The sequence below is a fragment of the Heptranchias perlo genome, chromosome 29 (genome assembly GCF_035084215.1).
Source record: "Heptranchias perlo isolate sHepPer1 chromosome 29, sHepPer1.hap1, whole genome shotgun sequence".
Taxonomy (NCBI): domain Eukaryota; kingdom Metazoa; phylum Chordata; class Chondrichthyes; order Hexanchiformes; family Hexanchidae; genus Heptranchias; species Heptranchias perlo.
The window spans coordinates 25,042,780-25,060,827 of NC_090353.1; the positions used below are offsets into that span (position 1 = coordinate 25,042,780).

General features: G+C 43.8%; 1 protein-coding gene across 3 annotated transcripts in view; it reads left to right on the forward strand.

Annotated features, from left to right (window-relative positions):
* LOC137299520 (alpha/beta hydrolase domain-containing protein 17B-like) overlaps positions 1 to 18,048 on the forward strand; it is a 116,873-nt gene that overhangs the window by 39,458 nt on the left and 59,367 nt on the right. For all 3 annotated transcript variants that reach the window (XR_010957912.1, XR_010957911.1, XM_067968325.1), the window contains exon 3: positions 8,094 to 8,273. Coding sequence is in view for 1 of the 3 variants with exons in the window: in XM_067968325.1 (XP_067824426.1) it covers positions 8,094 to 8,273 (180 nt within the window). In the remaining 2 variants the exon portion in view is untranslated. The remainder of the gene's footprint in view (positions 1 to 8,093; positions 8,274 to 18,048) is intronic.

Genomic DNA, 18,048 nt, shown 5'->3' on the forward strand with positions numbered 1-18,048 from the left:
CTACACTGAAGTGTTTTCCTATTCCAAAGTCTGCTGCTTGTCGGGCAGTCATGTACAGAAAGAGAAAGTCTTGTGTTGCCATGGCACCAGCACGTTGAAATTGGGAAGATTTTGCTTTCCACAGGAAGATATAACAGAATGCTGTCTGCCTGTGGGACTCTGTGTGGCTTTTGGGTTTTGTTTTAAAGGACTGGATTTTCTCTTGTAGGACTGGTTCTGCTGCCACAAATAGGGCAGGACAGTGGCAGAAAATGCATGCAGATCGGGCGGCAACACCTATCGCCTGTTCCAAATCCTACCACTATTTTCCTCCCCTATCTCAGCTGGGAAAGACACCACCTGTCGCTTCGCAACTTGCTGTATGAGAATGGCGGGAGGGAGGCAGTGCCTGACAATCTTCCCAACTTTCCCTGCTTTCTACCTGTGCCCTCCGGGCCTCCAGTTGACTGGTGGCGGTCCTCCCTGGGACAGCAGTTGAAGTCCTGCAGATGACGTTTTTTGGAGGGGAGAGCATAGTAGTAGGCAGCTCTCCCCACCCCCCCTCCTCCCCCAGACCACAAACCCTTGCTTTTGTTAGGCTTTGGTTCAGTCTTAGACCTAACATGAAAGTTCCCTGCTGCTCATCATGGTCCTGTGCCCCCTTTAAACTGTCTGCTCTCTGAGTGCTGCAGCACCATCTCATCTTCCTCTCTGCACAATGGCAGGCTCCCTCTTGGTGGTAAAGATCCAATTGGGTGTCTTCCCTGCATATTTCGCTGAGGACCGGATCATGTTTAGCTGTGCGATAACATCTACAGTCAGTTAGCTACCCACAACTGTCTAGGCTCACACATGAAAAATGGGGATTTCGGGAAAGTACTCGTGGGTGACTGGCAGTTATGCCAGAAAAAGACAGTGCCTTGAGGAGAGCAGGGGGAGCTGACTTTCCAAAGACATTTGTCAACGGATGTGTAGTTCAGTTTGGTATCACACAGAGACATGTGATATCAGCAGCTGGAGGAAAAAGAACGCTCTGAATTAGACCAAGACTTTTGAACTAATGTGATGATTATAGATGGCATGCTGTTGAAATGTGGAGCTATTAAATTAGAAGCCAGATTGTTTGACCTGATATATTGAGGTCAAAGTCTGTGGTACTTCAATAAGATGACGTATTGCTCAAATACAGGGCACGAGACAGCACAGGATAAGGGCAGGGCTCCAGTAATTCTATTTGTGTTGGCACTGGTGCAGCGCTAACAGCTGTCTTGTGTACCACAGGACTAAAACTGTTCTGTTCAGCAACACAGTCTGGTCTGTTATTTCTTTTCCCTCTAATTTCTCTCTTGAGGTGCTGACTCCTTGCTAGGATACAGTTCCATTGTTACTGGCAGTCATCCAACACTTAGCATAACTGGCTGATCTCCCCATTCCCCCCTCCCCTCCCCATCTTGCCAATTTTCTCCTTTCCCTTTCCTTCTTGTCTGATGATGGTGACTCTTTCATGGGATATGATTCATCAGCACTGATACCAATCACATCCCCACACTTGTTTTCCAAATGATATTAGTAGATTGCAATTAAGACTGGTATCCCATACTGATTGTGCCTTTGCCCTCTCTAGCCTAGTGGACACATGGCCAATGAAATTTAACGCAGAAAAATGCGAGGTGATACATTTTGATAGGAAGAACGAGGAGAGGCAATATAAACTAGAGGGCACAATTCTAAAAGGTGTACAGGAACAGAGATCTGGGGGTACGTTTGCACAAATCGTTGAAGGTGGCAGGGCAGGTTGAGAAAGTGGTTAAAAAAGCATATGGGATCCTGGGCTTTATAAATAGAGGCATCAAGTACAAAAGTAAGGAAGTCATGAATCTTTATAAAACACTGGTTCGACCACAACTGGAGTATTGTGTCCAGTTCTAGGCACTGCACTTTAGGAAAGATGTGAAGGCCTTAGACAGGGTGCAGAAAAGATTTACTAGAATGATTCCAGGGATGAGGGAATTTAGTTATGTGGATAGACTGGAGAAGGTTGAGAGGAGATTTGATAGAGGTATTTAAAATCATGAAGGGTCGAGACAGAATAGATAGAGAGAAACTGTTCCCATTGGCGGAAGGGTCAAAAAGCAGAGGACATAGATTTAAGGTGATTGGCAAAAGAAGGTGACATGAGGAAAAACTTTTTTTACGCCGTGAGTGGTTGTGATCTGGAATGCACTGCCAGAGTGGGTGGTGGAGGCAGATTCAATCATGGCTTTCAAAAGGGAACTGGATAAATACTTCTAAAGAAAAAATTTGCAGGGCTACGGGGATAGGGCGGGGGAGTGGGACTAGCTGGATTGCTCTTGCATAGAGCCGGTAGGGTCTCGATAGGCTGAATGGCCTCCTTCTGTGCTGTAACCTTTCTATGATTCTAGTGCCCTCAACACAAACCAGGGATGGATCATCTGGTCTCTTTGGCTCAGTGCCACACCAGATCGTTCTTTTAGACACTGAATTATCACGACAGGCTGTTCTGTTATTTTTTTAAAAAGCCATACATAATTTGACAGCCAAGTGGATAGACAGCTGCTCCCATGCTTCTACCTCTCTAACTGTTCACTAGGAGATGTGTGAGAATGTGTTCTGATCATTAGTGCATAGAATTGGGGCATGGTCAAAGGTGCATGAAAATGCATCCTGGTCGACTCGTTTGCTCCAATTTTTTTCACCCTTTCTTGAAGATACGTTTTCTCTGTGCTCTGCTTCTCTCAAGAGCCTGGCCACAATCTGGGATTAACCATGTGAGGAATCATTGATACAAACTCGTGTTCTACCACACTGTGACCTGGCCCATTGGATCACCACAATAGCTGAACCATCAGAACAGCCGCATAAATGTTTAAATCTTAAATTAAATAATCTTTAGGTGAGTGCACATGCTGCTAGGACCCAGAGCTGTGGTGGGGCACATGCATTCCTCCTGGCAATGAACTGGGCATGAATGTTTCTTGGGGATCTATCTGCTTCTGATTTCTAGTTGTGTGCCTTCCTGTACTGTTGAACGGAGAGAGGCATAACCATGCCATTTCTGGGTCTTTCAGTACAACAGATTGCTCTCCCAATTATTAATTCTCTCCTTTCCCCATCACCAGTCCTTGAACTGGATACTCAATCACTTAAGAATAATTTTGTTCCACTGTATGGCAACGGGTGAGAATAAGTTCTTGCTGTTCTCATTAGAAAATTATAGTTAGAAAAATGTTGCCATTTTACAACTCAATGTTCTTGACAAAGGCTTGCTGTCATTACAGCATTCTGTCAGTTACAAAGGAGCTGGACCCTGGTTCCCAACCTTAATGCTGTAAGAAAATGCAGTATTCTGGTTGAATTAATAAGCGTATTGTGATCAGAAATGAAATTGACCCTATTTAAACAGAGTTTACTGTCAACATGACTGCTCAGGATGTCGTGTTTTGACAACTGCATGGAGTATTCCATGTGATGGTACAGGGAGGAGAAAAGGGGCTTCAATCACTTATTTTGTTCATCAGATTGGAGAATTTTGCCTATAGCTTCAGTCTTTAGATAAAGATTAATTGTCAAAAAAAACATATTGCTTGCGTCTTTTTGTGGTGTCAACAAATCGTGGAATCCAGTTGCTGATCTGGTCAACAGATTCTCTTTTTGTGGCTGACATAAGTTGTTAGGCCCTGTAGCTTTTCCAATGTGCCCCAGATATCAGCAAGAGATTTCAGACCTAGTCAACATCCCAAAAATTGTTGTAAAATTTTTTGATGCCACCAAAATTAGCCGACGGCAGATTGCCGCTGTGTAAATTGGTTGGAGTGAATGTGTATGTATTTTTAAACTTGTTAGTAGATCTCCAGTCAGAGGATTACCTGTTTCATAAGGACAGGAGCATTATATCATGTAACACACAAGATTCTTCTACTGCTACTGAAGTTGACCTATATGTAGTGTGGCCTGTCCTTTTAAGGCTGCGAGGCCTAATTGCTGTAAATGGGTACATTCTGAGGTTGGGTTAATTTCTGTTAGGTGCATCCTGAGATCAATTTAAGGGTGACTGCAGTTTGGCAGTTACTTGTACTGGCTCCTCCCCAAGTTCAAAAAAAGCCAGTAAGAATTAATGATCATTTTTGTCCTTTTTAAATAACAAGATTTTGTTGCATTTGTAACAAAGAATAAACTTAGATTTATATAGCACCTCTCCCATCCTTGGGGTGTCCTAAAGCATTTCACAGCCAGTAAATTACTTTTGAAGTATAGTCACCGTTGTCATGTAGATAAATGTGATTGAGCTAGATGATCAGATAATCTGTTGTTGTTGTTGGTTGAGGGATAAATGTTGGTCACATATTGGAGGAACTTCATTGCTCTACTTTTAAAAAGTGCCATGTGATCTTTTATGACCACCAGAACAGTCAAGATGGGACCATGGTTTAACGTCTCATCTAAAATACGGCACCTCTGACAGTGCAGCACTCCCTCAGTAGTGCACTGAAGTGCCAGCCTAGATTTTATGCTCATATCTCTGGAGTGGGGCTTAAACCCATGATCTTCTGAATGTGTTGTCTGAAATATGAAAGTGTGATGGTCACATGCTGAATGCGAGATTTTTTAATGCACATAAATGATCTAGTTGATAATGAATAGGACATCATCTGCATGTAAATAGCATCACTGCTGGAAAATGATAAATGGACGATGGATTTGAAGGTTAATGGACTGGACCTTTACTCTTAATAGTAAAGTCACCAAATCAACTTTTAACTGCTCCAAAAAATCCACACATTCCAATACTGATATTAATTTCCTTTGAAAATATAGGACTGGAAAGAAATCACAGAATAAATGTAGACTGCTGGAACGTCAGGGCACAAAATCAGGAAGCTGTTTGTTCAGTAACTTCTAACAAGACACAAGGGAAACATTTAAGTTTTGGAGGCGATACGGGGAAGAGTTACGAGACTGATGCCCAGTGCCAGAGAATTCAGTTATGAGGAAAGACTAAAAAGACTCTGCTCTTTAGCTTTGAAATTAGGTGACTGCGGGGGACCTGTTAGAACTATATGAAATATTACATAGCGTAGAGAAGGCAAAACCAGAACACTACTTCAAGGTATGCCATGAAAGTAGGACAAGGGTGCACTGGTTCAAACTTGTTAAAGACAAATTCAGGACCTAGGTCAGTAAGTTTTTCTTCATACAAAAATAATCAGCATTTTGAATGGACTTCTGGTTAGGGTAGTGGAGGAAAAAGTTTCTGAATCAGAGACCATTACATGCTGTGGTGACAGCTCTATAGGCTTTTCTGGATGCATTAACCATGATGGGTCAAAAAGCCTTCCTCATCCGTATCTATCCTGTGACCTTGCATGCTGTGGGGTTTGTGCTGCATTGTCGTGCAGAGTGTAGGTGTGTGCTGTCAGCCTTGCAGCCTCAGCAAGGAGTTTTAACACTTCATAAATAATACTTGTTGCTAAAGATTAGACATTGTTTTGTGGTGTGTGCTGGTTTATATCATTTCCCTCTTGTAACTTGAATATGATGAGATTTTTAAGTGCCAGCTTGGCCCAGTGGTAGCACTTTCACTTCTGGGTCAGAATGACATTGGTTCAAGCCCAACTCCAAGGATTTAAGCATATTATCTAGGCTGACACCCTGAGTGCTGCACACAGAGGTGTGGTGTCTTTCGAGTGAGATGTTAAATTGAGGCCCTTCTGTGTGCTCAGCTGGATGTAAAAGATCCCTTCGCACCGTTTGAAGAAGAACAGTGGTGCTCTGTCCAGCATTTAGCCCTCAACCAACATCATGCCATAATAGATAGCAGGTCATTTGACTCATTGCCAGAGTATGTCCACACTGTGCCACAAGGGTGGCTGGCATGTACCATAGTGAAAGTCACAGTAGAGCCGAAGGTGCCCTCATTTGAGGTTGAGGCTAATGCTGGATAAGGGGAGCTGATACTTTGCATCTGAGTTTGTTTAATCTGATCTGAGAGCGCCTGAAGCTGAAGTTGGACACACATAAATTGAACAGTAGTCCATTAACAACCTCCGTGACTAGCACAAAAAAAAAGTGCTCCCTTCCCAAAAAAAATTGAAGCAAAGCCCCAAGGTGAAACTGTTGGAAGAAGATGGAAGCTACAAACTCCATTGTAAAAGATGAACAGAATATTCACAAGTGCAAAAATCTGGGAAAGTGTCCAAGGACTAATGTGCTCTCAAAGTCAGGATGTTGCTTGTACATTTTTTGAACAATATTCTTCTAGAAGTGTTACACAGCCTGTAAAACACTCCCACCCATCTGTTGTTCTGTAGATCATTACAAATGTTACTTGAACTGAGACAAAGATGGAAGGATTAGTTTGAGCATTTTGCTTTGAAAATACGTACAGGATGTATTGACGCACTCCTCCTGCAGGAACCATGCAATCATAATGTACCATGCTTCACAATATATATATATATGTATGTGTGTACACTTCAATAAAATATATCTGTATATAAATATACACTTCAACAAAATATATCTGTACAGTTTCATAAAATATGTAATATACAGTTTTGAGAATTCAATAAAGAAAATAGGTACTTTTTGGTTGAGATTTAGATGTTTCAAAGGGACTATTGCAGTCTCACTTATGTTGTATTTTGGATTCATGTATCATTGGGAAGGAATTTCATGGGAAAGGAATTTAAAAAGTACTATTCAACTACGTTATATTCATGTCTGTTTTCTTCCCACTAAAATTAGTTGTTGGATTTCTGATTCCACCAGTTAGATTTTAATCTTTGAAGCAATGCGATCCATTTTAATCGTAACTTCAGCTATCTCTGTCCCAAAATCTGTTGCTGTACTATCCTGCAACAAGTAGAAGTGGCATCTCCTGTCAGGAAATTTTAACAAAAAAGTTGGTGTGTGTAGAAAGCAGAAAATCCCTTTGGGTAAAATTATCAACAGGGGGAATTTCAAACCTGCTTCCACACCAAAGTCTGCTGCATGTGTTCACATTTATAGTGTGGCCTGTTTCTTCTAAGGGATACCCTATACAAAGTGGCTGAAACATTAATAGCAGGACTGCATTCACTAAAGGTTAATATCTCATCAGGCAGGTCACCCAGAACCTTTATCCTAGGATTGGGCTAAAAATCCAGCTGTATGATCCTTGAAGATTTTTGCCCAGCCTCCAAGGTTAGGTCTGTGTCATGTGCTGTTTCATATTCACCCTCCAAACCTCACATCTAGCATAATCATTTTCCTTGTAACCCATGTAAAAAGACATTGGGGGGAAGATTTCTCTGTTTGCAGCATGTATTTATACTGTCATGCATAAAGAGCACGCTTATGATTTTGCAACAAATGCTGAACAAAAGAAATCTTTCTTCAGTGAACCCGTTGCTATGGATTCTGTGATGTTGCATCAGCTCTGCCACGTTTCACTGGATCTGACACGACGTGCATCATCTGTGAGTACCGCCTTGGGTGTGTTTTGCTCTGTTGACACAGTTGAGCACATTAATTGTAAGCTTAGCTCACTATGCAGAGGGAGTACTGCACTGTCTGAGGTGTCGTCTTTTGGATAAGATGTTAGACCAAGGCCCTGTCAGCCTGTTCAGATGGACATTAAAGATTCCATGGTACTATTTCAAGAAGAGCGTGAGTTCTCCTGGTGTCCTGGCCAACACTTGTCCCTTATTCAATACCACCAGAATAAATTTAACTGGTCATTCACCTCATTGCAGTTTATGGGACCTTGCTGTGAACATATTCTCTACTATTTTAACTTACAAATCAATATGACTACACTGCAAAAGTAATTATTTGGCTGTGCAGCACTTTGGGATGTCCTGAGGCCATGGAAGGTGCTATATAAATGCAAGTTCTTTCTTACTACATTGCAGATTTACGTTTTTTTTTAAGCTGCGTCTGCTGTTGGATTGTATACTGAATGCAGCAAAAATCAGTTATCATGGGTATTAATCTGAATTGCACTTAGTGGATGCAAATACAGTCGTAGATTAAAAAGGCCAAATAGGTAGGAACTGTTGTGAAGCCCTATTAGGTAATGGCCCTCATATGCTTGATTTCTTTTTTCCTTGCAGATACGGCATCAGTCCTGAAAACATCATATTGTATGGACAGAGTATTGGTACTGTTCCGACCGTAGACTTGGCCTCCCGGTATGAGTGTGCTGCCGTTATTCTGCACTCTCCTCTGACCTCAGGAATGCGGGTGGCGTTCCCAGACACAAAGAAAACATACTGCTTTGACGCATTCCCCAAGTAAGTGCACAAAACTCTGGTTCAACTGGAGCTGGTCTGCTGGGCTGACTTCTTGTCAAATCCCACACCCATTCTTGTCCCTTTTACAGTGACAACACAAGGCAGCTAATACTATCAACAAAATGCATGTTTGGAAAACGATGGTTTTAGAAAATAAATCACTCGTGACCAGGCTAACATAACTAAGTATGCTGCAGGTGGTCCAGCGCTAGTCGCTGTCAAGAGTTCCCCACTACATTGTGAGATCTCCATCTGTATAATTACTACAGAGTAGATATAGTAGATCATTGATGTCTGGTAGTGAGACTGAAATAAAGTGTTGTCACAAATAGTTATGAATATTAGCTGAACCACAAGACTGAAATATTGCCCCATTTACTAGTCCACTCAGGTTTTTTAAGTAACCGTAACTAGCATCTATTTTGTATTTTTTTTTGTTTATGTTGCTGACCACACACACATTTTCTTTATACTACAGAAGCTTTTCAAGCAATTGTAATACGCTGGAGTTTCTGGTGCTATGAATCCTCTGCCTGCACCCCCCCTCCTCTCATTTGCAGAATGGGTTCCACAAAACCGGCAACAACAAGTGCATTATGAATTGTGACTCTCATTTCTGGTCACAGACCTTTCCTGTTGGCTGGTGAAGCCTGCGGCCAGTAGAACAGTGGCTGGCAGCAGTAGCCTTTTATATTTACCATGCCGACCAAGCTGCCTCTAAGTTTTTTTTCCCATTACACCCACTGAAGCTGGGGCCGTCATTAATGGTGGTAATATAATATAAATATAATATATTATCATAAGTGTCACACAGGCAGGGTGGCAGGAATGAAAGGATGATAAAGATGACAGTGACGCAGAGCTGAAGGTATTTGGAGTATCTCACTTCCAGTGTCTTAATATAGCATTTCCAATTTTCTTCCTGATATTGGATGACTTGGAATTATGGAGACTTGGGGTGCATTCACACACCACAGGCGTTGGCGTACAGCTAAAACTACCGACACTAAAGATAAACATGGAGTATAAATTGGGTGCCACGGTCGAAACTGACTTCAACGCAATGCTGAATGAAACTCCCTCTTCCAGGGAGTCTCGCTCAGGGTCATTCTGGTGTCAGATTGGGCCCTGATGCCAGATTCAGGCTGCATTTACACTGTAACTGCAGCATTGGTGCAAAGCCAAACCACTTTGCATCAATGCTACAGTTGTAGTATGACTGCACCCTTATGTAAACCAGAGGAAAGGGATGCAGAAAACCACAAAGTCTATCAGCCCTGGTAGCTTCTCAGCCTACAAGATTTAGCAACACTTCCCACACAAACATAATATTGGTTAATCAAAGAGATTGAGCCTCCCACATCGACGGCTATGTTCCCAAAGCTGCATTTATAGAATTTTCTATTTGAAGTTTTCTTAAAATTTGCAGAAGATACTAAAATATGTGATACAGTAAATAATTCTGAGGACCAAAGGAAGCTGCAAGAGGATATTGATCAGATGGTGAAATGGATTTTTAAAAAAGTGGCAGATGGAATTCAATATCAGTAAATGTGAGGTGATAGATTTTGTTTTTTAATAAGTAATAATTGCACTTTGAATGGGGGACGGCTGGGTGATGTGGAAAAGTGGAAGTTCGAGTCCCACAAGACTTTAAAATCAGCACCTCAAGTAGATAAGGCTATTAAAAACATTTTTTTATTGAATGCTGAGTTTTGTGGCAAGTGGCATATAATATAAAAGTTGTGATATAATGTTGAATGCATATAAATCTTCAGGAAGGATATATTGGCCTTGGAGAGGGTGTAGCGCAGATTCACCAGAATGATACCCGGCTTGGAGGGTTAAGTTATGAGGACGGGTTGCATAAACTTGGCTTGTATTCCCTTGAGAATAGAAAAATAAGGGGTGATCTGATTGAGGTGTTTTAACATTTTAAAAGGATTTGGTATGGTAGATATGGAGAAACTATTTCCTCTGATGGGGGAATCAAGAACATGGGGACATAATAAAATTAGGGCTAGGTCATTCAGGAGTGATATCAGGAAGCACTTTTTTAACACAAAGGATAGTAAAAATCTAGAACTCATCCCCAAAATGCTGTGGATGCTGAGTCAATTGAAATTTTCGGGACTGAGATCAATAGATTTTAGTTAGATAGGGGTATCAAGGAATATGGATCAAAAGCGAGAATATGGAGTTGAGGTACAAATCAGCCCTGATCTGATTGAATGGCAGAACAGGCTCGAGGGCCTGGATGGCATACTCCTGTTCCTATTGGATAGGGTGGTTGAAGGAAAGGGGAATAAAGGGTTATGGAAAATGGGCAGGCACATGGGATTAGGACTATTGTTCGTGTGGAGGATAAACACCAACATGGACTAGTTGGGCCAAATGACCAGTTTCCATGTTGTGATTTCTATGTAATTTATGTCTGTTCCAAATTCAGTATTGACCCAATAGTATTTGTCAAACCTTTTGAAGAGGGAAAAGTACCAGGAGAGTCTAGGGGCTCTATTTTAGCACCCGTGATCGGGTGCGTTCCTGGTGGGGGGGGCTACGAAAATCGGGGATTCCCAGGGCGGGTCCGGAGCCCGGCTCCAACCTGCCCCATTTCCGGGTTCCCCACTGACGCACTGACATGTGCGCGCAACCCACGCATGTGGGACTCCCGCCGGCAAATAAAGCTGGCGGGGTGCCACTTAAGGTATTTATTTCGGTATTTCAGGTCGTTTACAGACCTGATGTGGAGATGCCGGTGATGGACTGAGGTGTACAAATGTAAGGAATCTTACAACACCAGGTTATAGTCCAACAGTTTTATTTGAAAATCACAAGCTTTCGGAGGCTTTCTCCTTCGTCACTCACCTGACGAAGGAGAAAGCCTCCGAAAGCTTGTGATTTTCAAATAAAACTGTTGGTTTACAGACCTGATTAACGAGATATTTTAGGAGGGTTGGGATTTTACAAACAACTGGGACTGTTTCCTGTACTGGGGGAAACACTCCCAGTTCAAATGGACGTGTTGCAGCCATCAGCCTGTGGCAGCTGCAAAGGTCCATTTGACAGGTGGGGGTGGTGGGGGGAGACCCTCACTCATTGTAGGAGGCTACTCTGTCACTTTGGACAAAGTTTGGCCTCCACCACCCTCCTCCTAACAATAAAATTCACCAACTTGCACACTTACCCTAGTGTCCAGACCTCAGATGTACATCTTCCGGATGGGGGCCGCCGTAGCTGCAGTCATGACCTCCTCGGAGGGCGAACAGCATCACCAGCTTCGCCGGCCATGCCGTCTACCTCTGACACTTGGAGCTCCACAACATAGTGCTGTGACACATCCACCTGCAAAGCAGGAGGGAGGGCAACCGCAGAGAGAGATGCGTCACAGAGGGCACTTCCCTCGCCACAGGGTCCCCAGACCGAGGCTCAGCTTCCTGGACCTCTCTGAGCAGCAGTGCACACGGAGGCTCGTCACTCGTGGACATCTGCAGCCTCCTTCATGCCAAGCTGCTCCCGGCTGGCCCGAGCACCATCTTCTTACCTGTCCCTGTCAACGTCACCACTGCCCTCAACAACTTCTCTTCCGCATCCTTCCAGGGTGCCACCGGGGACATCGCTGACGTCTGTCGTCTGCACAAAAGAGCCCTGCAAGTACACCTACACCCACTCTGCAGTGACACAATGGGTGGTATCAGGTGTGGGTCTTCATTGTGATCTTCAGGAAAGGGCATTATTGCACAAACCAGACAAGATTCGCAAAGACGTGACAGTAGTGGTGCCAATACAATATGTAATGTGAGTTGATCAGAAATTAAATATAAGTAAAAACCATGACAAACCCTCAAACACCCTTGTGCATCCCCTTCATGCTCACGACACATTTGCCTTACACTGCCTACTGCACATATGTGATGCATGCCCTGTGGCTGCAGCACAGGTAGTGGCAGGTTGCGTGAGGCTGACTGTGAAAGAGATGCATGAGAGGGTGAGTATGAGATAGAGCAATGAGAGTGTATGAGGATTGGGTTGAGTGGTAGTGGCAGGATGAGTACTGGCGAGGTGAGTAAGTGCAGGTAAGATGAGGATGAGGTTTGAGTGAGTGTAAGGAGTGATGTGACAGTAGTGTTGGCAGTGCAGAAGGAGATGTGGGGTGGGGGCGGTGATGTGGCAGACGGAGTGTAGGGGAATGAGTAAGTGTACTCACTTTGGCTGACCTACTTAGGTCATTGCAGCGCCTCCTGCACTGTATGCAGGTGGGCGATATGTTGGTGGTGCAGGTGACCTCTGCCACCTCGAGCCAGGCCTCCTCCTTGGTGGCAGAGGCAGGCCGCTTCCTCTGTCCTCCCCCTCCTCCTCACCCCATCAAATGATACCTGGAGTGAGGCATCATTAAACCTGGGAGCAGCCTTCCCCCTGGGCTGCTCCATCTGTGATTTTTCCTATTTCTTGCAGCATCAGTCAGTGAAGGACTGCCCCTTTAAATAGAGCTCCTCTATTGCAGGTACAGCAAGCAATTAGGAAGGCAAATGGTATGTTAGCCTTAATTGCAAGGGGGTTGGAGTATAAGAGTAAGGAAGTCTTGCTACAATTATATAGGGCTCTGGTGAGACCACACCTATAGTACTGTATATAGTTTTGGTCTCCTTACCTAAGGAATGATATACTTGTCTTAGAGGGGATGCAATGAAAGTTCACTAGATTGATTCCTGGGATGAACGGGTTGTCCTGTGAGGAGAGATTGTGTATAATGGGCCTATATTCTCTGAAGTTTAGAAGAATGAGAAGGGATCTCATTGAAACATATCTAAAATTCTTAGAGGGCTTGACAGGGTAGATGCTGAGAGGCATAGGGGTTATAGTCTCAAGATAAGAGGTCGGCCATTTGAGAAATTTCTTCACTCAGAGGGTTGTGAATCTTTGGAATTCTCTACTCCAGGGGGCTGCGGATGCTCAGTCGTGAATATATTCAAGACTGAGATCGATAGGTTTTTGGACACTAAGAGAATCAAGGGATATGGGGATAGGGTGGGAAAGTGGAGTTGAGGTAGAAGATCAGCCATGATCTTACTGAATGGTGGAGCAGGCTCGAGGGGCCATATGGCCTACTCCTATTCCTAGTTCTTATGCTCAGCCTAACTTAATTCGTTCATCCAGAGAGATCTTACAGTCTACCCATTGCAGCATCCAATTGCTTCTTAAATGATTCCAGGGTTTTCCACCTCTACTGCCCTTTCTAGGAGTCCAATGCCTGTGTTGATTATTCTGTGTGTGATGAAGAATTTCCTGATATCAGCCTTAAGTTTACCTTTTTATTATTTTGAATCCGTATCCCGTTGTCCTACTCTCTCAATTTAATTTAAAGTAATAAACCACATTTTCCATTTCCATTCCCTTAGCTATCCTGTGTACCTCTAAAAGATAATTTCTCCGATGCCCCATTTCCACCTTTCTCCAATTTTTTCGCATAATTCAGGCCTTTAGCATTAGGAACCAGCCTCATGCCATAGATTCGTAAACAAATGAGAAGATTTGTCAAAGCCCTTTTCATGAAACTCACTGCCTCAACCCAGCAGCACTGTGTGTACACTCATTGGAGTGGGGAGTTCTCAGCCTGTAGCTCTTTCCGCTGATATCGGCTGCAACAACAACAAAGGATGGAAAAGTGTGTTATTTGAAGCTGAACATTGTAAGAATCTACATTTTTTTAAAATTCATTCATGGGATGTGGGCGTCGCTGACGAGGCCAGCATTTATTGCCCATCCCTAATTGCCCTCGAGAAGGTGGTGGTGAGCCGCCTTCTTGAACCGCTGCAGTCCGTGTGGTGACGGTTCTCCCACAGTGCTGTAAGTAGGGAGTTCCAGGATTTTGACCCAGCGACGATGAAGGAACGGCGATATATTTCCAAGTCGGGATGGTGTGTGACTTGGAGGGGAACGTGCAGGTGGTGTTGTTCCCATGCGCCTGCTGCTCTTGTCCTTCTAGGTGGTAGAGGTCGCGGGTTTGGGAGGTGCTGTCGAAGAAGCCTTGGCGAGTTGCTGCAGTGCATCCTGTGGATGGTGCACACTGCAGCCACAGTGCGCCGGTGGTGAAGGGAGTGAATGTTTAGGGTGGTGGATGGGGTGCCAATCAAGCGGGCTGCTTTATCTTGGATGGTGTCGAGCTTCTTGAGTGTTGTTGGAGCTGCACTCATCCAGGCAAGTGGAGAGTATTCCATCACACTCCTGACTTGTGCCTTGTAGATGGTGGAAAGGCTTTGGGGAGTCAGGAGGTGAGTCACTCGCCGCAGAATACCCAGCCTCTGACCTGCTCTTGTAGCCACAGTATTTATATGGCTGGTCCAGTTCAGTTTCTGGTCAATGGTGACACCCAGGATGTTGATGGTGGGGGATTCGGCGATGGTAATGCCGTTGAATGTCAAGGGGAGGTGGTTAGACTCTCTCTTGTTGGAGATGGTCATTGCCTGGCACTTATCTGGCGCGAATGTTACTTGCCACTTATGAGCCCAAGCCTGGATGTTGTCCAGGTCTTGCTGCATGCGGGCACGGACTGCTTCATTATCTGAGGGGTTGCGAATGGAACTGAACACTGTGCAGTCATCAGCGAACATCCCCATTTCTGACCTTATGATGGAGGGAAGGTCATTGATGAAGCAGCTGAAGATGGTTGGGCCTAGGACACTGCCCTGAGGAACTCCTGCAGCAATGCCCTGGGGCTGAGATGATTGGCCTCCAACAACCACTACCATCTTCCTTTGTGCTAGGTATGACTCCAGCCACTGGAGAGTTTTCCCCCTGATTCCCATGGACTTCAATTTTACTAGGGCTCCTTGGTGCCACACTCGGTCAAATGCTGCCTTGATGTCAAGGGCAGTCACTCTCACCTCACCTCTGGAATTCAGCTCTTTTGTCCATGTTTGGACCAAGGCTGTAATGAGGTCTGGAGCCGAGTGGTCCTGGCGGAACCCAAACTGAGCATCGGTGAGCAGGTTATTGGTGAGTAAGTGCCGCTTGATAGCACTGTCGACAACACCTTCCATCACTTTGCTGATGATTGAGAGTAGACTGATGGGGCGGTAATTGGCCGGATTGGATTTGTCCTGCTTTTTGTGGACAGGACATACCTGGACAATTTTCCACATTGTCGGGTAGATGCCAGTGTTGTAGCTGTACTGAAACAGCTTGGCTAGAGGCGCAGCTAGTTCTGGAGGGGTATGTAGGATAGCATAGCTCACTAGTGTTGTGCCATCACACACAATCCCTCATGTACAAATGCCAATTAGTGGGACATAGGCTCCCCCCTCCCCAGATTCTCGAATAGTGGTTTCCCAATTGTAACCAGGCTATCTGGAGCTGATACCCAATGAAAGTCTGTTGCTTCCCTGATAGGAATGAAGAAAACTTGAGGTAGAATCAATTTTTGATCTGGATGGGACAAAGAAAGCTCTTCTGTTGCATGCCTAATATTTCTGGACTCAGGGCCAGTGATGCAGCAGCAGCTCAAAGATCTACCAAAAAAAATTGTGAGTCTCCACTGTGACTGAAACAAGCAAAACCAGGCATTTTTCATCTTAAAAGTTCCTTATGATGGCTGGATGTCTGGGGTAAGCAATCATCCCTTTTAATTCACAATTTCACTGAGTTGTGTGTTTATGGCAGCAGCTTTGTGACCATTAATTTTAAGGCGCAGAGCCCACAACCCCACCCTGCATATGGATATTCAGAACTCAGCTGTGTCATTATAATAGATGCCAAGAGGAGCCAAGGCATTTCCTCCCAGGGAAGAAGAATGAGAGGATAAGACATCCCTAGTCCCTATCACATACGTCCCAGTGCCCAGCTTAGGCACACCATTGAAATAAGCACTGGGAACATGTCCTTTTTTTAAAAAAACATAATAAATGTAATGATAGGACGTGACTGCAATAAAATATATTCCTATTAATAGTGTTTTATTAAACACAAAACAAGCACACATACTGTGTGCTACAAAAATACACACACATTGTGCAGTCTAAACCTACTAACAGGAAGTGCAGGACTAACCCAGTCTGAAATCCTGTCTGACCTACTTTTTCCAACAGAAACAAACATCCGCATGCAACATCGCCAAGCACAGAAATCACTACTCTTTTTAAAACTTGTGAGGAAATCACTTGTTTTGCAGAATGACCATTTCTTTCTACCATTTCTGTCATCACAGAATAATCTACTTAAGCCTACTTAAAACGATCACCTAATAAACCAGAGGTTTTAATACTGTGGGTCTTTGCCTCCCACAGTAAAGTCATCAGATTTCTGCCCATCATGTCAGATTTCTGCACTTTTTTCTATTTGTCGACACAAAAACAGTCACTGCCGTTCATTGTACGTGAAGCACGTTGGGGCATTTCTGTGAGACGAGATAAACTACTATATATAAATGCAAGTGTTTCTTTCTTGTTTGTTAACTTACTGACACTTTATTTCTGTTGTAAACTAATAAAAACATTTTCTACAATGATAGCACTGTTACCCTTTCTCTTCAGAAGTTCAGACAGAGTACCCGAGACTGTCAATATTTGCTAGAGATTCTCGGGAGTGTGTCATTATTTGCAATGTGTTCCTGGAAATGTGTCAATATTAGCAAAGGTTCCTGACAGAAATGTTTGAAAGCTACTTTAATAAATGAATAGCCTACTTAAAAGAATTAAGTATTACAGCACAAATACTTCCTAGTATTTTCCAGACTGTTTAAACAAAATGAATAACCTAGACCATCCTGACGACTCTGATTCACCTGTTGAAGTTCAGTAAGTTGTGATCCTGGAAATTACTATTTGTGATATTAGTGTACAAACACTTAGCGCCTTCATATCACATTCCTCCGTTCACTACTTTAAATGAGGTGTTAACCCATTTAAAATAGATGGGGTAATGCCTCCATTAAAATCACAGTAATTTCTAGGCTCTGATATTCTTCTAACTGTGCTGGCCTGCTGCTGCCTTTGCCCAACTCTCAACTTGCTGTTCTCCCCTGCATAACTTTCCTGACCTGCTGGGCTCTCCTCACTTGCTGCTGTCTCCTGCTGGGCTCTCCTCACTTGCTGCTGTGTCCTGCTGGGCTCTCTTGACCTGCTGCTGCCTCCTGCTGACACATACTCTGAACTCTAAAATTAGAGTTTTGCTCAGAGGCCAGAACAAAATCACAGATGATTAAGATTAAATCAAAGCAATAATTTGTCTTGTCTGAGGCATTCTACTTGCACGGGATTCACAGGATGTGGCAGGAGACAGTAGCAAATCAGGACAGTCATGTGGGGCAGCAGCAAGTTGGGAGAGTCAAACGGGAGCAAGTGGCACCGGGTGATCGTAAAATCCTGGGAGTAGGCCTTGCACCTACTCAGCATCAGGATTGCGGAGCCCAGGTAGTTACGATGGGGCAGCGCTGCTGCTGCTCAAGGCTCTCCATGGCGGTACGGTACAAGCTCATTACAGGCTTGAAAATTATGCAGACGAGGGTTCGGGCTTCCCTTCCCCGAAGGCATGGTTTTGCCCCAGAGAAGCAATGTCATCACAATAGTTAAAAGGTAAAAGCAGGCACATTTTGAACCTCACCTCCTGGGTTTTAACAGTGAGCTTTCTGAAAGATATGTTGACTCGTTTTGGAAGTGGCGGATTTTTTTTTATGTTGCATTTGATTAGGTGTATTTTGTCAGTGTTGCCCTATTGTGGACTTTTTGATACTTAACGTGTTTTCCTTTTTTCACCTCCCTACCACAGTGTGTTAACTCTA